Genomic DNA, 25,973 nt, shown 5'->3' with positions numbered 1-25,973 from the left:
TCCACATTGCAGGGGCAGCAGCTCTGCTCTCAGCTCTTCCTCTTCCCCTGCACAGAACCCTACAATGAAGGACCTTAAATCTCATCCAGTTCCACCCCTGCCATGGGTGGGGACACCCTCCACGAGCCCAGGGCTCCATCCAACCCCCCTTGGGCACTGCCAGGGATGGCACAACCTCTCCAGGCCTTACAGAACCACAGAACGGTTTTGGTTGGAAGGAACCCTAAAAGAACACCCAGCCCAATCCCCCATTCCTTCACCAGGAGGGTGCTCCTGCTGTTTTGGGAGGTGTCCCTGTGTCCTGCCCCTCTGCTCAGTGCCCTCACACAGACCTTGGACTCTGTGGGTGAGGTGGGGGCTCCTTTAGCAGCTTCACATCAAGCAGCGAGAAAATAAATAAATAAATAGGATTGCACTTGAGGGGAAGGTTTTTTTACAGCTGGAAGCCCGAGAGGAAAGGTGTGAGATGGGGCTCCCACAGTTCAGTACCAGCACGTCCTGTCCAGGTCAGGGAGCAGCTCAGTGACCACAGGGTTGGGCCAAGTCCAAGGTGCACATTTTTTGATGGTTTTCAGTCAGTTTTTCCTGCTGTTTTCTGCCTGAGACCATAAGTCCCTCCATCTCTTCCTCCACTTAACGAGTTTTCCACAGTCCTAAGTCAGGAGCTCAGTGTGCTCCCTCCCACAACTGCAGGACAGGGATGGATGTTCTGTCCTGTTTTGAGCCTCAGGTGGGAAATCTTGGCTCCCAAGGGTGGCTGGTCCTGCTAAAATGTGAAAAAGGATCACCAGCTCCCAGCCTATCCAAAGGCTGAGGGCCAGGCAGGACAGGTGCAGAATTTTTGGAGCAAGGAGTGACCAAAGGCCAAATTCCTGCCCTGTGCCAATCCTCCTGCTCCTTGGAGACAGCCAGGGCCCCCTGTGCTCTCTGGAGGAGAAGAGGTAGACAGAGAGGACACCAGAAGGAGAAACAAGCACAGAAGGAAGCAGAGGGATCTTCCATGCTCCTCTCTCTTGGTCTTGGATCCCACCTGGATCCCACCCAGCTCTGAGGCTGCCATGGGCACGTCCTGCTGGGCTCCTGGCCTCTTCCAAACCAGCTGGACACCACACCTGGAGCCTTTTGGAAAGGGATTTCCAAGGGGGAAAAACCCCCTCAGCAGCTTTTCTCATGGTGCATCCCCTCCTCCAGTTCCTGCAGATTCTTCCCAAGGCTCTCAGAGCCTCTCCTGGTCCCTTGGTTGTCCTTCCCCAGCTTCTCCTGGAGGTGCTGCTCGGTGGGTGATGGGTTGGGATGAGCATTTGCCAAGGCAATCACTTCCCACAGCATCCCCAGCTCAGGGAAGAGAGGCTGTGCTCCCCCTCCATCTCTGCAGAGCCCTCAGAGCTCAGCCTGGTGAGGAACAGCTTGGACCATTCAGCTCTCCACCATTCCTGGGCATCCAGGGATCTCTGTTGAAAACAAACAAACAAACAAAAAAAATAAACACAAGAGCAAAACCAAAAAACCCAAACCAAACAAAAAAACCCACAAAAAACCCCCAAAAAAACAAAACAAAAAAACCCCCCGAATCAACAAACAAACAAAAAAACCCAAACCCCCCAAAAACCCCAAAAAACAAAACAAAAAACAGACAAAAAACCAAAACAAAAAACAAACAAAAAACAAACAAAAAACCCAAAACAAAACAAAAAACACAGATAAAAAAACCAAAACAAAAACCAAAAAATCCAACCAACCAAAAACAAAAAGAAAAAAGAGAGAGAAAGGAAAACAGCATTAATTTAGCACAGAGAGGTTGGGATAGAGGAGCAATGCTGATGCCCAAGCCAGGAGAGAGATTAAACCTCTTTCCTTGATTGTGGAGATATCAAATGAATGACAAGTCAGATGAAAAAAATGGGAAATTAATTCAGAGATAGAGAAAGGAACAAGTACAGAATATGCCAGTGTTTTTATTTTCTGGAAGTGATATTTTTTAATAAGGACATGTAAAAGATTATCATCTGTGCGCGTAGGAGAAGAAAACAGCTTTAAAGCCAAAATGGATCTGCAGAGAGGAAAAAAAAAAACCCCATATCTGTTCTTTGAGAACACAATGCCTCTCTCAGAAGAATTCTGGGTATCCAAACTGGAGTTGTATTTCTTGTGCAAATCAAGGATGAAGTTCCAACGTGACAGGGATGATTTGCTCCAGTGTCCCTTGCCAGCATCTCTTTAAAAAGATTATTTGCACTCCATCTGCCCTACAAAGTGTGTTTATCCCTCCTTCTCTTCTTCATTGCTCTCTTTTCCTTCCCAACCTGTTCCCACTCTCCCAGGGAAGAATTTTTTCCCAATATCACCTCAACCTCCTCTCTCTCCATTTGAAGCCATTCCCACTTGTCCTGTCCCTACAGTTCCTGAGGAAAACAGGAAATCTTGTAGATGATGAGCCCTTCAGAAAATCCCAGTGTGAAATAATCCCAGCTCTGCAATTCCAGCAGTTTCCACCATGGAAAGGAGTTTTTCCAGGTGGAGAATCCACCCACAATGATGGGATGGATGATGGGAGCTTTGGCTTTGTGCACTGTGGAATGCTCAGCACCCTGGATTTTTTTCCAGAACAAATGTGGAAACTCAAGGGTGAAGCTCCTCTACCCTTTTTATCAGCTGGGAGCCCCTTCTGCAGCAATCCTACAGATGGTGCTTGTCAGTGCCCTGGTTTGAAGGACCAGAATGTAAATCCTCTTCCTCCAAATTATTATTATAATTTTGAAATTAAGGGGTTCTCAGGCAAAGATAGGGGAATTAGGAATAGCAGTTCTTTACTAGGAAAATTAAAATAGAAATACAGTATTACACAGAACAATCCCAAACCCTGCCAGAGTCAGAATCCAAGCTGACACCCGTCAGTCAGTCAGGGTGGTGGCACAGTCCCATTCCATGGTGGCTGCATCCTCCTGCAGGGGCAGATGTGGTTCAGCTGGAGCAGTGCTCCTGGAGAAGGTGCAGTTTCCTCTGAAGCTCCAGGGATGATGTGGAAGGGTCTGGTTTTCCTCAGGAATCCAGTGGGAAGAAGGTGTCTTGGTGTCCAAAATCTCAGTTTTTATCTGGGTAGGAAAGGCTTGGCTCCTGCCCTGGCTGGAGCATCTCCCAGTGGGATGATGGAATTTTATCAGTCATGCACTGGGACTCACTGGCCATGAACAGGAGATATCTCCTGGAGGGAGGATGGGCTGTGGGAAGATAAAGATGATTGCCCAGCTGGTTTAAAGATGGCCCATTAGCAGATAATGTGTGCCAGGAGATCAAGGTCACTGCCACACCCAGTTTTTAACAATGGCCCATTAACAGGAGATATCTCCCACAGTGATGAGTCACTGCCACACCCAGTTTTAAACAATGGCCCATTAACAGGTGATACCTCCTGGATGAAGGGTGGGTCATGGGAAAGATGAAGATGATTGCCCAGCTGGTTTAAAGATGGCCCATTAGCAGAGAATATGTGCCAGGAGATCAGGGTCACTGCCACACCCGGGTCAGCAGATGAGGACAGGATACACATTTCTGGTCCCATCAATCCAACACAGCTTCCAAGGAAACCTGAATCTTTCCCAGGGCAAAGCCACTCGTGGAGGTCAGGTGGGAAGGAAAAGTGGATGCTCCAAAATAATTCAATTTGTATCTTTAGGAAATGGAGCAACTGATCTCAGCCAGGTTGTGTCTGTAGCTCTGCATCCCCCACTCCTGTTTAATTGCTGTTGGTGTAATTACTGAACTTTGCTCATTACAGTGGTGCTGCCCATCACCCCCACCCCTCCCAGCTCAGGGGCTGAGATCCTGCTTTGGCTTTCCCCAGGAAAACAAAGGAATTCGATGTTTCTGGATATTTTACCACAAGATTATCATCATGATGAGTTCCAAACCTGAGCCACACCGTCTGGTAGGAGACAGAAATCCAAAACCCTGGATGGGTTTCCCTCCTCATCTCCAGTTTTCACTGCAATAATCCCAGTTTGGTTTCCCTGCTGGCAAACCCCACCATGAGCAGAGCAATTCAGTGAGATCAAAATGGGTGGGGAAACTGGGACAATGTTCTGTCACCTCTTCTGCACCTCCACAGGCTGAGGGGGGATAGGGAGGCTCCTCCAGGTCACTCCCACGAGCTGCCAGGTCCAGCCTGAGCTGCTGACCCAGGTCCTGCTCTGTGCCACCTCCAGGTCACCCAGAGCTTCTCCTGGACCTTGAAAGCAGCCACAAGTGACTGCAGCTCATCCTGGGCAACCCAAGCCACACTGAGCCATGAAAAAAGTCACTTTTGAACAATGAGGTGCCTCCAGCAGAGGGGTGTAAATCACCCTGTGTCCAGTGGTATTTATGGGGCAAGGCTGGCACACCTGAGGTGACCACTGGGCTCTCCAGCTTCCCTAAAAACAGCCAGCAGAATTCCAGGCACTCCTTGGCAAAGTCTCATTAGAGTTGTTTGGGAAGCCCTACAGCTTCAAGAGGAAATATCCACTTCATATCCATAATTATTAATATTAATACTCAAGAGGGAATATCCACAGACTGCTTGAACCCACAGGCTGCAGCCTGGAGCCACAGCAGAGAGGGGCCAGCACCTCTTTTACCTTCTTTCACTTCCAATCCTTTTAAAAAAAATTGGGAAAATCTAGAGTGATGAGTGAGTAAGAATTAATACCCTGATTGCTGCCTTCAACAACTTCTTGGGTCCTCTTGGAGGAGGAAAGTGCAGCCAAAGCAGCATTCCCACCCTGGCACCTCTTCAAGGAGTTCCTGCACTGCTGGGAGCAGCTGGGATCTCATGGAAATCTGCCTGGTGTCCATCAAGGTGTGAGGGCCCTGCTCTCCATCATCATTATCCCAACACAAGCTAAAGGTTGGGATTCATCCCTGGGGAACAGTGTCAGGCAGTGGGAATAATCACTTTACACAGGATTTATCATTTCTGTCATTAATGACCCGGAGCTCTTTGATGCTCTAACTGTGCTGAAGCTACAACTCCTTTCCATGAAAATTCCAGCAAAACCCACATGACTGCTCTGCATCCCAGAGCAAACCCTGCCTTGCTGCTCAGTCCCTGAGCCCAAACTCCTCTGGAGTAAATCAGCAAACCAAGGAACCAAATCCCCCTGGCAATTCCCCCACGGCGCCGACGTCATCCCGGATTTATCCCCGTGTCCCTGGGACAGGATTTAGCCCTCCCTGATTTATTCCCCTGTAAAACTGAGGTGCAGGGGGAGCAGGGTTTGCAGCCTGATGGAAGACAGGGCTGCCCAAACGGAGGCATGATCCCAAGAATCTTTATTTATGGGCTGGGAGTGTGAGGCAGGAGGGCTGGGAGATGGCAGCTGGGATAAACAGCACAGCCCTTCTCCCAAACATCTGCCTCGTAAAAGCACAAAATCAGATGCTGTCCTGGAATGCTGCTGGCTGCTCCCAGTGACACGGACAGAGCACAGCTCTCCTGACCCCTTCCAACATTTCCTCTGCCCTGGGAGCTGAATTCCTCAAGGTTCACAAGGCAAAGTTTAACATTCTAAACAGAAGCTGGCTGAGGAAACCTCACAGGCTCTGCTGCCTGTTCACCTGGGGGAATCTTGGGTTCAGCAGGATAAATTGGCCACATCCCACAAAGCACAGCCTTGTTAACAACTTCCCAGCTGGAATCCACTCCTCTACATTCCCTTCTTTTGGTTCAGGACAGTCCTGGGAGAGGTGGAAACCTGATGATGATGTTTTTGGTCATTAGTCCTAAATAATCCCAGGATCAAGGAAAGCCCTTCCATAGGGTGATCAAAAAATCAAAATTGCCTTTCCAGTCAATGGCACATAGTCACTGCATGACTCCCATGGGACATTTCCCAAGGGGTCAAGGAGAGGGTGAAGAGGAAAAAAAAATTCCCTGTGGGTTGTGTTAGTGCTTTGCTTTAAGTGGTTTTGCAAATCAGCAGGAACAGCAGAGAAAGGACAGAGGGAATGGCTTCAAACTGAAGGGGAGTAGGGTTAGGTGGGATATTGGGAAGAAACTATTCCCTGTGAGGGTGGTGATGGCCTGGCACAGGCCCCTGGATCCCTGGCAGTGTCCCAGGCCAGGTTGGATGGGTTTGGAGCAACCTGGGACAGTGGAAGGTGTCCCTGCCCATGGCAGGGGTGGAATGAGATGATTTTTAAGGTCCCTTCCAGCCCAGCCCATTGTGGGATTCCATTATTCCATAAATTTTATATTTGTACCCCATGGAAATCTCCATGGGAGCTCTGTGGAAATGCAGCTCCCTGCAAGGCAGCTGAGCAGCTCCTCCCCAAGCAATCCAAGGATTCGGGGTGGAATGAGGGCAGAGCAAGACAGAATTTCCTGCTCCAGCCCTCCAGGCACCAGGGACATCTGCCAGCCCTGCCCTGCACAGTCTGCCCCTCAGCAGGGCTCCCACAGCCCAGCCCAGCCTGTCCCCCCTCTCCTTTCCTGCTCTCCAGCCTCTCCTTGGAAACTCCTGCTATTTTCTCCTGTTTCTGCAACCTGTCATCCCCCATTTGCCAACAGTTCCTCCCAGAACATTTAAACAGCATCTGCTCCCAGTGTAAGGTGTGAGAGGAATCCCGGGGCACAGCAACAGGAGAGGAACCATCAGGTGCTTCTGCACAGCTCAGGGGGAAAGAAAAAACTGTGAAAGCCTGATAGAAGCCAAGGTGTGACATAAAAAACAGCCCAGAGTGTCCCAGTCCCAGATTTAGTCTGGTTTATGATCACTTTTACCTAGGAAAGGAAAAATTCCATCTCATTCCTTCCAGTTTGCTGTGCCAAGCTTGGGCTCTTGACCCAGCCAGTGCCACAAACCAAACTGGGACACAAATTCCCAGTTAGTTCTGACACAAATTCCCAGTTCTCAGCACATGTCCAGCTTTCCCCACGTGCCAGGCACCAAATTAACTCCTGAAATCCACGTGCTGCCTGTGGTGTCAAACTTCTCTGAAGATCCAAGTGCCCTTGACCCCCACCTGAAGAATCACTCAAACCTGAGTGAAGATCCCTGGCTCCTACACTGGTGCAGCTCCATTCCTAAACCCCAAACTTGGATTTTTATCTTCTTTGCTGAGAAATGGGTTTGAAGGACTTCTTTTTTTCCAGGCTGAGGATCATCCAGAGAGCAGCCAGGATGGGAACAGCTGCAAAGCAGCAGGTTTTTAAAAGCTCTGTTATCCCATTTCCCTCTCCTTCCCAGATTTTCTGAGTTTTGTTTTTTTTTTCTTTTATTCAGTTTTGTGGAAGTGGACACTGTTTTCTTTGGGTTTTGTGGGTTTTATAATCATTGAACAGATTGAATGTTGATCCCAACAGAGGGAGCAGGGACCAGGGATAGAATCAGAGGCTGGAAGGGACTTTAAAATCATCCAGCTCCACCCCTGCCATGGCAGGGACACATTCCACCATCCCAGGGTGCCCCAAGCCCCTCCAGCCTGGCCTGGACTCTGCCAGGGATGGGGCAGCCCTCCCAGGGAAGGATCAAATCCCAAAATCCCATCTAAACCAATGCAGGCAATGCTTTCCCCTTGATTTGTGGCACTGTAATTTCCTTTTCTTGGTGTGATGCCAGCAGAGTGTAGACTTGTCCCTAATCCTGGCTTACACCCAATTTCCTCTGCAGATATTCCAACTAACACAGGCTTAAACCCAAGCCAAACAAGTTAACAATGAGCAGAAAAACCTTCTCCCTGCAGGAGCAACAGATTCTCTCCTCAATGTCTTTGGGCTCCTCACAAAGATCTGGGATGGAATTCTGAATTCTCCACCTGCCTTTGGGCTCTTCAAAAAGGAAGATCTGAGATGGAATTTTGAATTCTCTCCTCAATCTGCCTTGAATCCACACAAAGAAAAATCTGGGATGGAATTCTGAATTCTCCACCTGCCTTTGGGCTCTTCAAAAAGGAAGATCTGAGATGGAATTTCAAATTCTCCAAACACAAGGGAAGATCTCATATGGAATTTTGAATGTTCTCCTCCACCTGCCTTTGGGTGCCTCACAAAGATCTGGGATGGAATTTTGAATTCTTCAAACACAAGGGAAGATCTGATATGGAATTCTGAATTTTCTCCTCCATCAGCCTTTGATCTCCACACAAAGGAAGATCTGAGATGGAATTTTGAATTCTCCATCAGCCTTGACTCCACACAAAGATCTAGGATGGAATTTTGAATTCTCTCCTCCATCAGCCTTGACTCCACACAAAGATCTGACAGAAATGGGATTATCAGCAGGTGCTGGGAGTGCTGGAAGGGATCCACACCATAAACATCCCACATTTGAAGAAAGGAGCATTTGTGGACATTTGGATTCCAGCAGTGAAATTCCTTCCCCAGGCTCGGCGTCATTGCTTGTGGAATTCAGCTCTGAACTCTGATTTCCTCTGGCTGCTCCAGGGATTTCTTGGAAAACTTGTAAATGCAGTTAGGGTGGTCAGTTTGATTGTTTCATGCAAAATATCTCAGTGTCAGGGGGAATGCAGAAGGAATTTTATTTTTGGAAGTCCAACAGTGCCTGGTAAATGAATGCTCAGCCAGGGGTTTGCTCCCTACCACAAAAACCAGGGATTTCCTCCCCCTCTGCTCATGCTGCTTTCTCCCACCTGAGGACAGGACAAAAATCTTCTTTAGAAGACTGAGCAGCGTGTTCTGCCCTCAGGAACTCTCAGCCCAGTGCAGAGCATCCCTCAGCTCTCCTTCCCATCCCCTCCTCACAAAAAGAACCTCATGGATTAAAACTGAGCCTGTTTCTCACTCCCCACAGAGGAAACCCCCCAGCAAACACACTGATTTCAACCTGGAGGAGTGTAAGTGGCAATTCCTGCCCTCCTGCTTGAATCTCTGGATTTTGGAGGATGCTGCTCCTAAGGAACCCTATGGATCTTCTATTCCATTAAATCAGTGACATAGTTGTCAGGATTCAGATCAGAAATGCACAATTACACAGACAGAGCCCCAGCTGGCCTCTTGTGCAACACATCCCCACTAATTCTTCCCAAAGCCACTCCAGAGCTTGACTCTCATTCCCAAAATCACCTCGAGCAATCTCTCAGCAGCAGCTGCTACCCATGATAGCAAATCCTGATTTTTTTTTTTCCCCCTGATCCATCTCACCCATCAAAGGGTGGAGCACAGGAGTTGAGCCAAGCCTGGCAAACACTCCCAGGGCTTTGCAGGGCTAAACCTGTGTGGGAAAAGCTGCAGCACAGCTGGGTGCACACCAAGCTTTGGCTCCCTGCTGGAAGGCTGGTGCTGGCAGCAGGGTGTGATGCTGTCCCAGGCAGAGCCCTGCAGAGGTTCTGCAGCTCAGACAGCACCCAGGCAGGGCCAGGCACCCCTGGGTGGAGCTGGCATCACACCTGGGCAAACACAACCTGTTTGCCCAGCTCCCAGTGGTGACAGCTCAGCCCACGGGGCTCTGCTGCTCTGCTCCCTTCTCTGAGCCAGTGCTGGCACCTGCCAGGGGGATATAAAAAGATTTCCCTGTGGGGTGGAGCTCAGGTTGTTGGTGATCTCATGGTTTCGTGGCGAGCGGCTGCTCTTGATGGTGCAGCCCTTCTGCAGGTTGGGGCTGCCTTATCCACATGTCAGGAAATCCACAACACCAGAGGTTCGTGTCCAAAAAGGAGGCAGAGGAGTCCTTTTGCTTTATTGGAATAAAGGGAGAGGCCATGGGACATTCCCCTGGGGTCTCTCCAATTTTGGAGGACTCAGCCTCCTTTTTATCCCAATTTCCCTCTCTCTTTCCCCATTGGCTGAAGTACTAAGAGTTCCAGACTTCCCAAACACCTGACACCCGAGATTCCCCTCTCATGTACAACCCTCCCTTTTAATTTTTAATTCTTATAGAATTCATGGTTTTTTCCCCTGTTGCTTGTTTAATTTTCCAATATCCAATTGCATTCATCAGCAAACCTACAGTTTGCTTGTTATTGCAAATATCTGTTTCCATTCATCAATCAGTGGAATCCTTCCCATTGTTTCTTTTACCTCTCAGTGCTGGTTTTATCCACCAGCAGACCCACAACTTGTTTGCAAAGACAAATCCCACATTTCTCTCACACTTTTCCCAGGACAAATCCCAGTTTTGCACCACAACAACGAGCTCATCCTGTCCTGACTCCAGAGATGGGCTGGGAACGAGACAGACACTCCTGGCAGAAGGAAAAGTCCAGGAATGTGCAGAAATGGCAGGGGCAGGATGCTAAGGGGACACAAGGTTTTCATTTTGGTCACTTATTTGCTGTAATTTCCCTCTTATTTAGGAGATTGAGGAGTCCAGCTGTGACCTAAACCTCATTTGAAAATGGGTGGTCCCAAAACTTGTGCAGGAGTGAGAGGAGCATTCAAGTAACTCATCTACAGCCCTCTGAGGGTCTGATATTGAATATTTCCAGGTGTATTTTATTTTATATCAGCCTCATAGTTATGACAGCCCTGAAATCTGAAGGACCTCAGCTGTTTACAGAGCTGGGGGACATTGTCTGGCTCCTGCACAATGTACAATGAGTGGTTCCTGTGCACAGAAATCCCTACGAGGGGTGTGGGAATTACAGCTGAGCTTTCCATAAAGGACTGGAAGCCAAAGTTTCACAAATTCCATGTAAGGAAGATGAAAGGAGGAGCGGGTGGGATTTATTCAGCTCCACTCATTTATTCATCTCCATTATCCTCACCTCCAAAACCAGTCCAGCAACCCTTTAATCCCTCGGCAGCTCATCTCGAAATTGTCTCTATTATTAACAACAAAGTGCTGGTTATTGCCATCCCCATCCTTTGAAGGAGCCGTGGATGAGGAGAGGATTCTGTGCAGAGAAGCAGGGAGGGGCAGGAGACACAAATTTGGGAGGGGATGTCCCTAAGGCTTGTCCCAAGGAAGAAGGGGACACCCTTCCTTCTGCAAAGACACTGAAAAACTTCCAGGCAGGATCAACCATCCCTGTGTCTGCACCAGAGCAGAGAAACCTTTCTGAAACTCTCAAGTTTTTATTATTAATGGTGAAAAAAAAAAAGGGAATTGGAGCTCCTGGCTCAACCCAGAGGGGATTTCCTTGTTCGAATCGGACCTGGCTGGGCTGTTCCTACAATTAGCATTTGTACAGAAATTGCCGGGGCTGTTCCTATAATTAGGGTTTGGACAGAAATTGTCGGGGCTGTTCCTATAATTAGGGTTTGGACAGAAATTTCCATTATCAGCCTGCGACTCCCCATTTGCATGGATGCGATCCTCTCACTTCTCCAGAAATGAATTCACCCCGGGGTGAATCACACCGGGGAAAAGGAAGAAAATTCACTGAACACAACGTGTGTCATCAGCGGCTGGAGGGAGGGAATTTATCAGGTACTTAAGGTTAATGGAACACGCTTGCAGGGATACGGCCGCTTTTAGGATAGGATTACTCAAGATTTAAAAAAAAAGTAAATATATAGAAATGGTTTTCTAGCGCTGCCAGGTAAGGATTGCACGTCTGGAGTGGAGATTTGTGTTTTATCCTTTGGGGCTCCAGCTCTGAGTCTCATCTCCTGTGTGATCTGAAAGATCCTGGCAGGGGGCAGTGGCAGGTCCTGGAAGGTGGCAGTGGCAGGTCCTGGAAGGTGGCTGGGGCAGGTCCTGGAAGGTGGCTGGGGCAGGTTCTGGAAGGTGGCTGGGGCAGGTCCTGGCAGGGGGCAGGGGCAGGTCCTGGCCGGTGACAGTGGCAGGTCCTGGCAGGGGGCAGTGGCAGGTCCTGGAAGGTGGCTGGGGCAGGTCCTGGCAGGGGCAGTGGCAGGTCCTGGAAGGTGGCTGGGGCAGGTCCTGGAAGGTGGCTGGGGCAGGTTCTGGAAGGTGGCTGGGGCAGGTCCTGGCAGGGGGCAGGGGCAGGTCCTGGCAGGGGGCAGTGGCAGGTCCTGGAAGGTGGCTGGGGCAGGTCCTGGCAGGGGCAGTGGCAGGTCCTGGAAGGTGGCTGGGGCAGGTCCTGGAAGGTGGCTGGGGCAGGTCCTGGCAGGGGGCAGGGGCAGGTCCTGGCAGGGGCAGTGGCAGGTCCTGGAAGGTGGCTGGGGCAGGTTCTGGAAGGTGGCTGGGGCAGGTCCTGGCAGGGGGCAGGGGCAGGTCCTGGCCGGTGACAGTGGCAGGTCCTGGCAGGGGGCAGTGGCAGGTCCTGGCAGGCGGAAGGGGCAGGTGGCACCAGGCTGGGCTGTGAGTCACCAGGGCACAGACTGGTTTCTAATCTGGGCCCTGCTGTTTGTCACCACGGGGCAGGGTGACACCTCACGCTGCATTTCTCTCTCCCTGCCACTCCTCCACCCCTGGGACCGGGACTGAGCTCTTGAGGAACATTTTGGCCTTTCCAAGTCCCGTGTGTGACAGTGGCAGCACAACCTCTGCCCTCTGTACAAACAAGCTGCTGGTAGATAAAACCAGCACTAGGAAATAAAAGAAACAATAGGATGGATTCCACTGATTGATGAATGGAAACAGATATTTACAATAACAAGCAAACTGTAGGTTAGCTCCTGGCTGGAGTTGTGGAGACATGAGGGTACAAATAAAGAGCAAATCAAGACCAGCAAAACTCCTGAGAGCAACACTGACACCAAATCCCAGCAGCATCCCAGGGACCCAACCCTTTCCTATTCCTTTCACTGGGGAAAACACATTTCCCCTTCCACTGGGAAAACCCCAATTCCCCTACAACTGGGGTAACCCCATTTCCCCTTCCACTGGGAAAACCCCAATTCCCCTACAACTCTTGAGGCTGGCAAAGTGAACAAAGGCTGAGCTGGATTCTCTGAGAGGTCCTTCCCAAGCTCAGTGATTCCCCATTCCCAGCTCCTTGTCACCCAGGCCATCCCCTGCAGGGACAGGACGGCTGTCCTGGTTTGTCTCCATACCTGTCACACACTCACTCCAAAGGCATCCCCGGCTCCAGAACGGCAGGAACGCTGCCCCACGCCCTCCCAGCCGTGCCTTGGCAGCAGCAGAGCAGCTCTGAGAAAGAGGCAAAGCTGCTGCTCATCCCAGAGGCAAACACCATCTTCACAAAGCTCCAGGAGCAGGCAGGGGAATGGGAAACGTGGGAGGGCAGAGGAACCAGCCAGGCTGCCTGCACTGAAACAGATCCTGCACTGAGATGCAGATTTTGTACTGAAATACAGATCCTGCAGTGAACTGCAGGTCCTGCACAAAAATACAGATTTTGTACTGAAATGCAGATCCTGCACAGAGATGCAGAGCCTGCACTGAAACAGATCCTGCACTGAAATGCAGGTCCTGCATTGAAACCAGATTTTGTACTGAAATGCAGATCCTGCACTGAAATGCAGATCCTGCACAGGAACACAGATCCTGCACAGGAATGTTTCTCACCACAGAAGGGACAGGAGCAGCCTGTCCCTGCCCCTGTCCCTGTCCCTGTCCCTGCCAGGCTGTGTCACCACCTCCTGTGTGGCACCAGGGAGGTGGCACTGTCCCTTCCAGCCTGGCAAATGCCAGCAGGAGGGGCAGGGGCTGCAGGGGACAGCCTGTCCATCCTTCCCTGCTCCCAGGGGTGTCCATGCAGGGCTGGTGCCTCTCCTGGAGCATTTCCCTGCTATAAATAGGAGCCCTGAGGATCCCCTTTTAAGAAGGAGCTTTCTCTGCCCCAGGGAGCCCTGGAGGGACAGGGAAGCACAGAGTCAGCTGGAAATGAGCTGTGCAAATCACCCCAACATCATTCCAAAGCTGAGGAATGGCCTTCCTGTGAGTCACAACCTCTCTGTGCTTGTGCTTTCCCTTCTCCCTGCCCTCTGCAGCTCCCCTTTGCCTCATCCTGTGCCAAAGGGATTTTTATTTTTATTTTTTCTGTAAAGCTGCTGGTGCATCTGGGAACTCCTCATGAGCCTGGTTTGGCTCTCTGAAGGAGGTCAAGAGCCTGTCTGGTGCCAGGGCAGGGTTTGGCTCTGCTGGGGCTCAGCACCAGGCCAGGCTGACTCAGGTTTATCTCAGCATCGTTCCTTTGCACAGGGCTGGCCACACTTTTCCCCTCAAAAGCCACAACCAGCAGCAACTTCTGGTTCTCATGAGGCAGAGCTGAGCTGGCAGAGGGCTGGAGCAGAGGGCTGGCAGCCTGATCCCAGCTTTTCCCAAGCAGGAGAGGGAGGAAACTCTGAGCAGAGAGCAGATTCCCCTGTGCACTGACCCAACTCCCCACCCTGCTCCCCCACAGGCATTTTGGGGCTCCACCAGCTCTGCTGTGTGCAGACACTTCCTCTCACCACCAGCTATCAGAAAACACACACACACATTTGATTTCGAGGCCAGACAGCAAGAAATTTATTTAGGTCTCTAGTTTTTTTCTCAGAAAAAGATGCCACACGTTTCCACTCACGTGTCCAATACAACAGGGTGGGACTTTACTAAGAGATCCTGTAACCCCAGGGATGTTTTGCATTATTTTACTTCTGGAGTTTCCTTGAGGCTGCCTCACAATTTGCTGTTCCATCCAACAGCCACTGAGGAGGTCATGTCCTGACACATTTAATCTGATTCCTGTGTGGCTTTGGGGGTGATAACAAATGTTTTGAGAAGTGGGTCTTGCTTCAGCTGTAAAATATCAAGATGAAGCTGTTCCCACCCAGGGATGAACAAGCATTTCCTTCAGCCAGGGACAAAAAAAAAAAAAAAAAAAAAAAAAAAGATTAAGGAGAGGTTTTTCACACTCACATACACTTAAGAGGAAAAAATATTTACATGAGGGAAAAAGGACTTGGCAGGGCCTCCCCAGAGGCCATTTGCTGTTTATGAATTTCTCAGGCCTGGGCTGAGGCTGCAGAGCCTGAAGCTCCCTGAGCCATGGGATTGTTTTTAGGGCTGGGAGATGCCCTTGCTTGGCTTCTGTGCCTGTGGAATTGTGTCCCTCAGGCTCTGCCAGGGGCCACTGTGGCTGCCTGAGGCCTCTCCTTTGGCATTCCTGGAGGGTCAGGGCCAGGAGGGGCTGCTGGCATCCTCAGGGGAAATAAGAACTGGTTCTGAGCTCCTCTGAAGAGCAACCACCTTTCCAGGTGAAATATTCCCTGCTAGGAATGTCCTGTTTTGACAGGAATAGGGAAAGGTGGGTGGCAGCTGCTGCTCCCCCACTGATGCTGAAGTTCTGATTTTTTCTTCCTGCAATCAGCAACACCTGGGGCTCTCTATGCCTCAAAAGCACAAATTATTATAATTGGGCCCTCTGATGAGTTTTGGAAGTGCCTGGTGCCATCTCTCCCTGTCCCAGCTACACAAACAATTCCCTGCTGTTGTTTCTGGGAAGGAGAAGCCTCAAAATGTGCTGGGCACAGTTTCCTCTGCTGCCAAGGCTGAAGTGGCACAAGGGACACAAAACCCTTCACATTGCAGCAGGCTGGGCTGGCATCCTGCTTGGCATCACTCGTGCTCTTCCCTCAGCCCCACCTGGAGCAAGAGGGACAGCAGGACAGCAGGTGACAGGGGACAGCCAGGAATTTGGGCAGCTCCATGAGCTTTTCCAGCCTGGGGCACACTGGAGTGTCCCACACTCTGCTGCTGCCACCCCATCACCTTCTTCCAGCCCAAACTCCAAACCCCAGAGCTGGGGATGCTGCAGCTCCCTGCCAGCCCCAGGGGATGCAGCAGAGGGTTAAACCCTCCCACTGATGGTTTTTGAAAATCTCTGCTGCCTGGTGTGTAACTCTGAAACTTCATGTGAAGTTCTCTTCATAGAAATAAGTTCTCTTCTTTAAACCCCCCTCTGCAGATCCTGATGGGAGAGGGGAAAACAGAGAGTGCTGAGCAGCCAAACCCACTGCCAGGGCTCAAAGCAATGATAAATTAAGGAAAATTTTTGTCCACACTGTGTTTCCTCCCTGCTCCTTGAGGTGTTGGTTTTCTTTAACAAGCCCTGAAGGATTCACTGGAAAAATGTGGGGAAATATGGGAGAAATGGCTTTTAGCAAGGACACTTTACTAGAGCATAAATACCATAAATCCTCTTTATTTAAACACGTCAGTCAATAGGATCTGCAATAAATACTCTGAATTTTGAACATACAGATCTTCATCTCTGGCACAGCAAACCCTTTACATTTCCTTGTTTGTGTGCAGCTATATATAGATAATGGATACACACACACACACCTATATCTATAGATGCACTTGTGCATAAATGACCTTTCCAAGGACAGGAAACAAGTGAATATTTCCCAATCCCACCCTCCCTGGCACTGACAACACTGCAAGGAAATTCAGCTGGATGCTCCTGCCATAGAGGAAATGGGAAAACTAAAATTGCATGCAGGGAGAAGCAGCAAATTCACTTTTTTTTTTTTTTTCATGATGGAGAAAGTTTAAAAAATCTCAGTGCCCTCTTAAATAGATTAAATTAGATTAAATAGGTTCAGGATCTTTACACAACAATTCCAGCTGCCAAATCCAGGGGGATGGGGGCTGTGTCCTGCTCTACAACACTCCAGGAGGGGGAATCTCCTTCCAAGCTGTGGAAATTCCAGTTTCCAGCTCTGTCTAGAGCCAGGCTGTGTCCCTAAACCCCAACAGAGCTGAGGGGGATTTGTCTGTGCCAGACAAACACAGGGGGATGACAGGACAGGTTGTTCCACAGGGTCTGCTGTAGGAACTGCATCTCCCAGTGCTGGTGGAATATTCCTGCCCCCTCTGGAATATGACAAAAAGCATCTCCAGGCTGCTGGGGGAGCAGCTGGTGCCCCCAGAAATGTGCTGATGAAGGTGCAGCATCCTCAGGGCTCTGTGCTCATTGCAAAATCCTCTCTCTGCCCCCAGCAAGATCTGTGCTCGTGTTTGCTGCCAGGTGAGCTCCTGTAACAAGGGGGAGAAGTGCTGGGGCTGCTGGGTTGGAGGCTGAAGAGAGCCAGGCTGTGACACTGGAAGGGTTTTTGCTCAGGGAGGAGATGCCAAGGTGGCCATGGAGCAGAAGAGGAGCAAAGTGTGAGAGCAGGGAGGAGAGGAACCCTCACCTTGCCAAGCAGAGATCTCAGGGAGCCTGGAGAGGCTCTGCCTGTGCTGGGAACAGCTCTGGGAACAGCCCTGCACAAGAGCCTGTGCTGCCCTGAGCCTGCAGAGCCACCCTGGGTGGGCTCCCAGGGCAGTCACCCAACAGTGGGGTCAGCCAGGGGGCTGCTGGGGAGGGGAACAGGGGGGGAACGCTGTGACAGGAGCAGCAGAACCTGCCCAAATCCCCCCTCCATCCCCAGAGCCCAGGGACAGCTCCAGCACTGCCAGACTCAGCTCCCCTGTGCCTTTAGGGTGGCATTTGACAGAGAGCAGGGAAGGGAACAGGCCACCCTCCCTCCTGCCAGGGGAATGAACGTGCTGATAAAGCCATCTCCTTGGGAAATGGACTCATCACCCAGGGAAAATAAACACAGGGCTGGCAAAGGGAGGGACACAGCTCTCGCCTCAGTCTGTGGGTTTGAGGCTCCTGGCAGCAGGAGATGGAATTAGAGGGGCAGGAGCAGCCTGTGCCCGTGTGCTGGATGAGCCAGCAGGGGAGAAAACAAGGCTGGCAGCACAGAGAGTTTGTCTGGAATTCAAGGAAAAAAAGAGTCTAAAACCTTTGGAAAAGGGGCAGGAAATTCAGGACAACGAGGATGCCAGGAGATGCAAGTTAGAGGCACCAAAGCCCAGCTGGAATTTAATCTGGCTGCTGCCAGAAAAGGCAATTAAAAATGCTCCTGGAAATATATCAGCAAGAGAAGGACAGCTGAGGAGAATCTCCATCCTTCACTGGGGAAACACAAGGGATGAGGGAGAGGCTGAGGTGCTCAAAGCCTTCTTGGTGTCAGTCTTTAATAGTGAGACCAGTTGTCCCCCAGAGCTGGAAAACAGGGACCTGATCTGCTGTGACAGGATGACACTCCATGGAGGAGGAAAAGGCTGTGGATGATGGACTTTAATTAAACTTTGACACCATTTCCCACAGATTTATCCTGGAGAAACTGAATTCCTTTAACTTGGATGGGTCCATTCTTCACTGGGATAAACCTGACTGGGTTAAAAGCCCAGAGGGTGGGAATGGAACAAATCCAGCTGGTGGCTGGTCACCAGTGGTGTCCCCAGGGCTGAGTTTTGGGGCCAGTCTCGTTTAATATCTTTATCAATGATCTGGATGAAGGGGTTGAACACATCCTCATTAAGTTCATCAGTTACACTGAATTGTAGGGGAGTGTTGGCTTGCTGGAGGGTAGGACAGCTCTGCAGAGGGATCAGTGGGAATGATAAAGTGGAGGTGAAGGGGAGTCTGCCTGGCAGTGCCCTCCTGGGGTGGCACAAACTCAGCCCTTGTAGTAAATAAACCCTGAAATCAGCTGTGCCAAGCCCAGCAGAGGGGCTGTGAGAGGGCAGAGCTCACACACCCTGCTCACACATCCTCTCCTTCCCACACTCCTAATCCCTGACCCATTTTCAAACATTTGGGGGCATTTAGGAACTGAAATCTCTGCCCTGCCTCAGGTGAAGGGGCTTCACCTTCACCTGAACCCCGGGGTGGGCTCCAGTTCCACAGGTAAGGCTGGGGCAGGCACAGCCCTGATCCCCCAGAACAGCGCCAGATAAACCTGTGGGCAAGGCTGGACTGCAGCTGAACAATTTGGGATGAAAACTGCCAGTCCTAATGGGGCACTCGAGTGGGGAATCTGCACCAGCCTCTTTTCCCTCTGTGCATTTCCACATCTCCCTGTGCAGAAAGCAGAATTTCCAGCCCAGGAATGGGCTGAGAGACAGCTCTGGCTGCCCAGACAGCCAAAACTGCCCAGGGATGCTCCCAGGAGGAGAAGGACTGGCAAAACCCAGCAGCTTTCTGTTCTGGGGTGAAGCAAAGACAGCCCAGATGTGGAAATTGCAGCTGCCCAAACCTCAGGCAGGAGCCACAGTGTTTTTGTAACAAAACCCAAGCTGTGTTTGTGTTGTTCACTCCACCAAGACTTTAAAAACAAAAACAATCTGGATAAAAGCAGTGAATGTAGGGGCAAGCTCCAGTGACCAACACCTGGGGTTGTGTCCTCTCTGTGTCCTCTCTTTGTCCCCTCTGTGTGCCCAGCAGCACAGCATTTGCTTTAGCCTGCTCTGTTTGCAAGAAGAATTTAATATTTGTCACTGATTTCCCTTGAATGAAGTCACCACTGTGCGTTTTATCAGTTGTGTTTAACCTGAGCCAGTGTAAAATCCTAAAATCCAATTTAAACAGCCACTCCTAACTTCAATGCTCCATTTTTTAATGTGCCTATAAAATTTTTAATATTGAATATTTTAACAGGACAAAGCTTTTAAGCTTTTTTTTTAATTTTTTTTTTTTTTATTTTTTTTTCCCAATATGGAAAGGTTTGGCTTTGGTGATGGCACAATATTTTTTCCTCCACTGTTTAATTCCAGCTGCCCTCAGAACTGCATGGTTTATATTTCACCTGTTTTACTACTGTTGCCTTAGAGGAAAGAAATCAGTTCTTCAACACCCAGACTCCACTGCAAGTTTGAGGTTTCCTGGCAGTGCTGAGGTCATTTGTCCAGTGCAAAGAGCCCAAAATTCCCTGTCCCTTCCACATCCACATGCTTTGAAGCTGGAGTGGCTCTGCAAATAATCACTGGCTCATCTCAGCTTTGGCTACCCACAGCCACAATATTTGAAGTGAGAAGAAGAAGCCAAAAAAAAAAAAAAAGAGAACAATCATTTGGACAACAAATCCTGTTCCACTGAAATGCAAATAATTAATCATAGTGAAAATACAAACCACAACAGTGGGAATTCTCTGTGTCAGAGGGTTCTGCCTCAAACTGGTGAGAAGTGGAGCTGCTGGGGGCTGGTGTGAGCCCCCATCACTGCAGGACACCTTGTCCCTCTGTGCCACAGAGCCCTGGGCAGGGCAGCAGGGACTGCCAGGAGCCAAAGTGCAGGAGATGGAAACACGGCAGATATCGATCTCTGCAATCAGGAGTTAATTCTCATTTCCCCTAAACGCTGTTTAATGATCACAGCCTGCACTCAGCTGAATTGTGTCTGCAGCTGCAGACTGAGAATCTACAGAGTGAGAATCTACACAGGGTGAGAATCTACACAGAGTGAGAATCTACACAGGGTGAGAATCTACAGAGTGAGAATCTACACAGGGTGAGAATCTACACAGAGTGAGTATCTACACAGAGTGAGAATCTACAGAGTGAGAATCTACACAGAGTGACTGTGTACATAGAGTGAGTGCTTACACTGAGTGTGCCCTTACACTGTGTTCCTACACAGAGTGTATTATTACACTGAGTATGTTCCTACACTGACTTCCTACACCGTGTGTGTTCCTACACTGAGTGTGCACCTACACTGTTCCTACACTGTGTTCCTACACTGACTGTGCACCTACACTGAGTGTATTATTACACCAAGTGTGTTCCTACACTCAGTATGCTCCTACACTGTGTATGTTACTACATCAGGTGTGCACCTACACCAACTATGTTCCTACGCTCAGTGTTTTCCTACACCGAGTGTGCTCCTATATTGAGTGTGCTCCTACACTGAGTGTGTTCCTACACTGTGCACCTACACTCAGTGTGCACCTACACTGAGTTACTCTTACACTGAGTGTGTTCCTACACAGAGTTACTCTTACACCGAGTGTGCTCCTACACCAACCCCACACCCTCCTCTCCCCTCTCTGTTGGCAGCAAGCAGCTCCTGGCCGCAGCCCCGCTCTGCCCAGCGTTAACTCCTGTTAATGTTTATCTGCGCTGCTGCCCCGCGGCCACTCACGCCACGAAGTGTCACCGTGTCACCACACCGCACTCTCCAGCACCTGGGCCCTGCTGGCAGCCCGGCAGGTGAGGGCACAGGCTGGGGAAGGGCTCGCAGCCACATCCCCGAGCTGCAAAGGGGACAAGAGGAGCCGGGTCAGTGACAGGGTAGAGGAGCGGAGATGCTGCTCCTCCCCTGCGCCCTTCTTAAACAGAATCGGGACCACTTTGAGAAAGAAAAAAGGAGCAGTAGGAGTTCCCAGAGCCCCGGGTTTTACCCTGAGGGTGTGACAGCTCGAGGAGTTTGTCCCCACACTCGCAGCAGCAATGACACCCTCCCATCCCAATGACACCCTGCCCATCCGGGGGAATTCCCCCCCAGCCCCGGCGGCACCGGCGAGTCCTGAGAGCAGCCAAGGCGACACGGGCACTGCCAGGGGACAGTGTCGGTGACCAAAAACCCCTCTCCGCCCCCATCGCAGCTCCGGCTCCTCCGGGACGCTGCCCCAAAGCCCCTCTGCATCGGGACCCAGCCCCGGGCCGGTCACTCGTCACCCACCCAGGTCTGCCGGGCACCCAGCGACCCCCACACCCCCAAACTGACCACAGAATGACCCGACAACGCCACCAACACCCCCGAAATGCGGGGGCTCCGCACGCCCGAGCATCCCCCGAGCATCCCCGGCACACCACGGCCCCTGGAGCACCGAGAGATCCCGGGAGCAGCTTTTCCTGCGCCTTTCCCGAGTATTCCTGAAAGAATCCCGCATTTGCACACCCTCCCGGCCGCGGGTCCAGCGTGTCGCACCGGGGTGCGCCCCCAGCCCAAATCGCTGCTCCCCTCCAGCCGGGCACTGTCCTGTCCTGTCCCGCAGCCCACCCTGCCCGGGGACACCTGGCAGAGCTGGCACACGGCACAAAACCCCCTCCACACCCACCCCAAGTGACCTGCAGCCGTCCCGCGGTCCGAGCGGCGCTTCCAAGGTGCCACGGAAAATCCAAATTCTCCTCCCCTCGCAGCTCGCTGTCATCTGAGCCTTGCAGCTAAACAAACCGGCCGCTTTACGAGCTTTTGGTTGGGCTGCGATTGTCACCCGACTTCCCAGCGCCACATTCCTGAGTCCCACAGTCACAGCCTCGCATTCTAGGCGAACGCTCCCTTTATTTATAATTATTTTTTCCCCCTACAGAAAGTCTTGTAGCACTTGGCAAAACAAAATCCCACAGAGCGTTCGCAGTTTTTTGGGCGGTGATCAAACTGTCCCCGAGCCTGCCCTGCCTGCATCCCTTCCCCGCCGCTTTGTCGCAGATCAAATTCAGCACTTTTTTGCCATCTCCGCAAAGTGTCCCGAGCTGGACAATCCTGCCATCCCCGCCCCAAGTGCCCTCCTGGCCTGGAGGGCTCCCCCAGCCACCAGCGGGGCTGTGAGAAGGGTGCAAGGGGGGTCCAGCCCCGCTCAAACGCCCAGCAAGGTCATGAGCTGGTTCAGTCTCACCTCAGCTCAGTCCTGGCCACGCTTAGAAAATCCCTTCGGGTACGATTGTTCTGCACAGCCCCGCATCCCCCTCCCGGCTGAGGGACCCCCGGCTCTCTCCCCAAACCAGGGGGGCTGCCTGCAGCCCCTCCTCCCTGCCACGGACCAGCCCCGCTTTGCACAGTTTAATTCCTGCAGCTATTAGGCACTCCCTAAATAAATCATCACTGCTGTTAATAAAAGAGGTTGATTTTCCTCGAGAAGACTCCTCTGTGCCACCCCCCTGAGCCACACCAGAGCCCCCATCACCCTCCCCACTAGCCACAGTACCTTTGCCGTGCAAAAAGTCCTCGGGGCGAGAGAAGGAGCCCTCCTCGCAGAGCAGCTCGCAGCTTTTATCCGGGGCCAGGGGGTAGCCGTTCTCCTCCTCGTTGTAGTCGCTCCTGCCGTTGCTGTTGGAGTAGCCATTGGCGTACATCTTCAGCGCCGACCTGCGCAGGCACAGCAGCTCCTGGAAGGCGTACCTGAAGTCGGGGCTCCGGCAGTAGATCAGGGGGTTGAAGGCAGAGTTGACGTAGCCCAGCCAGTTCAGGAGGATGTACACGTACTTGGGGATGATGTTGTCCTGGATGACGTGCACGATGTTGACGATGAAGAAGGGCAGCCAACACAGCGTGAAGGTGCCCATGATGATGCCCAGGGTTTTGAGGGCTTTGTGCTCCTTCAAGAAGAACTTGGAGGAGCGGCGGTGCCCGGCTCCCCCTTTCTGCTCCTGCTCCTTGTTCTGCGTGTGAAACCTCCCCTCGCTCCTGTCTATCTTCTGCAGCTGCTTCTTGGCCACCTGGAACACCCTGGCGTACACGAACACCATGACGACGAGGGGCAGGTAGAAGGAGATGATGGAGGAGGCGATGGCGTAGGCTTGGTTGGTGAAGAAGTCGCAGCACATCTCGTCCTCGTAGCAGCGGATGGCGTCCTCGTGGTCCGCCCGGTACCAGTGCATCTGGATGGGCAGGAAGGAGGTGAGCCCCGACACCACCCACACCACCAGGATGACCACGCGCGCCTTGCCCTTGGTCAGCAGGCTCTGGTACTTGAAGGGCGAGGTGATGGCGAAGTACCGGTCCACGGCGATCACGCACAGGGTCTCGATGCTGGCCGTGACGCACAGCACGTCCACAGAGGTCCAGAACTCGCACCAAAAGTTCCCGAACTTCCACATCTCCATGATGATGTGGCAGGCGCCGAAGGGCACCACGGCCAGCCCCATGACCAGGTCGGCGCAGGCCAGCGAGGTGATGAAGTAGTTGGTGACGGTCTGCAGGCGCTGGAAGCGGGCGATGGCCGTGATCACCAGCACGTTGCCGAAGACGATGGCCAGCACGATCAGCGACATCAGGATGCCCATGCCCACCACCCACACGTCCCGCGACACCGTGGGGTCGGCGGCGCTCTGGTTGGCGCTGGCGTTGCCACCGGGCAGCTCCGTCCCCGCCGTGGCCATGGCCCGGCGACAGCCCCGGGGCGGCGGGGGCAGCTCGGCTCTGCTCAGGGCTCGGCAGCGGCGCTCCGGGAGCCGCTCATGCGGGGCAGGTGCGGGGCAGGTGCGGGGCCGCTCCTCGGGGGCACCGGGCAGCGCTGCGCTCCCGTCCCGTCCGGTCCCAGCCGTGTCCCAGCCCGTGTCCCAGCCGTGTCCCAGCCGTGTCCCAGCCCGTGTCCCAGCCCGTTAGGCGCCGCGGAGCTTTTTAAGTGACAGCAGCCCGTGACATCAGCCCTGCGCAGCCAATGGCACCGCGCCCCGGGCCCCCCCGCACCCCGCGGCCACCCCCGCCTGCCCCACGCGTGTCCCCGCCCCGCTCTCCGCATCCCCGCGCTCACCGTGCGCTCCCCCCGAGCTCACCGTGCTCTCCTGTCACCCTGTGCCTCCTGCCCGCAGCGCCACACGGGTGATCCCTGTGTCGCAAATGTCACAAATGTCACAATTGTCCCCGCGCTCCCTGCCCCACGCGTGTCCCCGCTCTGCTCTCCTCATCCCCGCCGTGTCCCCGCGCTCCCCCCGAGCTCCCCGTGCTCTCCTGTCACCCTGTGCCTCCTGCCCGCAGCGCCACACGGGTGATCCCTGTGTCACAAATGTCGCAAATGTCACAATTGTCCCCGCGCTCCCGCCCCGAGGTGTCCCCATCCCACCCGTGTCCCCTGTGTGCTCCTCGGGTGTCACCAGGACACGCAGCACCGGGAAAATCCCGAGGGCTCTGTGGCTGTGGGGAGCCCTGGTGGTTGGTGACACCTCGTGACAGGATGTCACCAGGTCCCTGTCCCTGTCAGCCCCCGGCTCGGCGCTGTTGCTGCGCCCCAGTTGTGGGGTGCATCCAAATGAAGCAGAAATCCCAGAGCTGGACAAGGTTAGACACCCCTTAACTGTCCTGGGAGCACTGACCAGGCAGGGAGTGACCACTGGACACTGTGGCTGCAGCCAGGCCATGTGGTCAGAGCCAGACACTATCACAAGCATTTCCCTCCAAAACAAACAAATTCACTAAATAAGGACTAAGGAATCCTGAAAACTTCCTTTTAGCCTGGCAGGAGATAACACTGCCTCTGGAGTTTCACTTCTGCATCCCTCTGAAGCAACACTGCTCTCCCAGAGCCACATCTCATCTGCTGGCCCTGCTGTGCTGCTAAAACCACAGAAAGGGAGAAAATAAAGAATTGGTTTTGCCCAGATTACCCCAATGCCAGCAGCAGCAGCAGCTGCTCTGGATGCAGCTCTGTCCTGCCTTGCTCAGCAATTAAACACTTATCAATGTTGAATCTTATCTGACACTCATCAGCTCTTGGGTTTTGATGTATTTTCATGATTCTATCTCATTTTTCCCGCAGTGCTGGGGTGCCAAGACCAGGTTCCCCAATTTTTGCCCCATTGTCCCCACACCACAGCCTGCTGGGTGACCATGTCATACCCTGGCCGTGCTGGGGATATTTATAGAGAAGGGAGGAAGTTTCATGGTTTAAAGCAAGGGGCAGATGAGGTACTGGAACCAGGAAATGAAATTAAAGCAGTTTCCGTGGTGTGAAGTGTCTGTCTCAGCAGGGATCTCCTCGAACCAGCAGCTTCCCTGCTCTCCCCACCCTCCACCTCTGCATCCACACACTCCAGGGGTTCAAAAACGAACAGACAATGAGCAGGAGATCCAAAAGTCACCCCCTGCCACTGCACACATCTGGGAGGAGCTAATGACCTGAGCTAATTACCTGGAGCTTCCCCTGCCTGTAAAATAAATGAAGATAAAAGGGGCCATCAGTCCCTGCACACCCCGGGCTGAGCTGGGACCTGCTGGGCTCAGCTTGTGGCTCTCACAGCCCTCAGCCCTGTGCCCACAGGGGCTCAGGAGCACAAAATCCAAAATCCATTCCCACCCCTGCCCCGGGTGCAGTGCTCACCTTGCAGGGAAACCGTGGCCAAAAGCTCCTGGAAGTGGAGGAGATGCAGCAGTGGGAGTGAGGAGCACAACCAGAAGAAAATTCTGAATTTTGGGAGCTACTCCTCATCTTCAGCTCCCTATTCCCCCCCTTTTTATTTTTTTTTTTTTGTAAGAGATGAGGTGACAGCTCTAGGAAGAACTCAAGGTGTCAGGCAGTGACCAGGGAAGTTTCTGAGTATTCTGACACCAAATCCAAGCATCCCCAAATAATTAGTAAATTCTTTATCCTAATAAACAGGCTCATCCCACAGATGCTCACTCTTGCAGGC

The 25,973-nt window shown here is 52.1% G+C and overlaps 2 protein-coding genes and 1 long non-coding RNA gene across 4 annotated transcripts in view; 1 reads left to right on the top strand and 2 right to left on the bottom strand.

Moving 5' to 3' along the window:
* Window positions 1-16,965, top strand: part of LOC306808967 — a 129,031-nt gene extending 112,066 nt beyond the window's left edge. The window contains exon 3 of the long non-coding RNA XR_013776130.1: window positions 16,955-16,965. This is a non-coding gene — a long non-coding RNA (uncharacterized lncRNA). The remainder of the gene's footprint in view (window positions 1-16,954) is intronic.
* AFAP1L1 (actin filament associated protein 1 like 1) overlaps window positions 1-17,142 on the bottom strand; it is a 115,999-nt gene extending 98,857 nt beyond the window's left edge. The window contains exon 1 of the mRNA XM_079319994.1: window positions 17,138-17,142. The gene's annotated coding sequence lies outside the window, so the exon portion shown is untranslated. The remainder of the gene's footprint in view (window positions 1-17,137) is intronic.
* ADRB2 (adrenoceptor beta 2) lies at window positions 215-23,926 on the bottom strand. 2 transcript variants are annotated; one of them, XM_079320003.1, is made up of 2 exons: window positions 22,553-23,915; window positions 215-1,451 (listed from the first exon to the last, which is right to left on the bottom strand). In XM_079320003.1, exons 1-2 carry the CDS (start codon window positions 23,724-23,726, stop codon window positions 1,417-1,419), a joined length of 1,209 nt encoding a protein of 402 aa, XP_079176129.1. In that variant the 5' UTR covers window positions 23,727-23,915; the 3' UTR covers window positions 215-1,416. The 2 variants fall into 2 exon arrangements, with proteins under 2 accessions (XP_079176129.1, XP_079176128.1); XM_079320002.1 differs by lacking the exon at window positions 215-1,451 and adding an exon at window positions 14,509-14,634 and having other exon boundaries at window positions 22,553-23,926.
* Window positions 23,927-25,973: the final 2,047 nt, after the last annotated feature.

This window comes from Erithacus rubecula (assembly GCF_903797595.1).
Source record: "Erithacus rubecula genome assembly, chromosome: 16".
NCBI lineage: Eukaryota > Metazoa > Chordata > Aves > Passeriformes > Muscicapidae > Erithacus > Erithacus rubecula.
The sequence above is the reverse complement of the archived record's forward strand: the minus strand, read 5'-3'. Positions and strand labels throughout refer to the sequence as shown.

Excerpts from the sequence above, each read along its gene's own strand:
- ADRB2 (XM_079320002.1), bottom strand. The coding sequence starts at position 23,726 with ATGGCCACGGCGGGGACGGAGCTGCCCGGTGGCAACGCCAGCGCCAAC. Across the intron at positions 14,635-22,552 it reads GGACTTTTTGCACGGCAAAG|GAAATGCTTGTTCATCCCTG; the intron begins GTACTGTGGCTA and ends CCCTGGCTGAAG.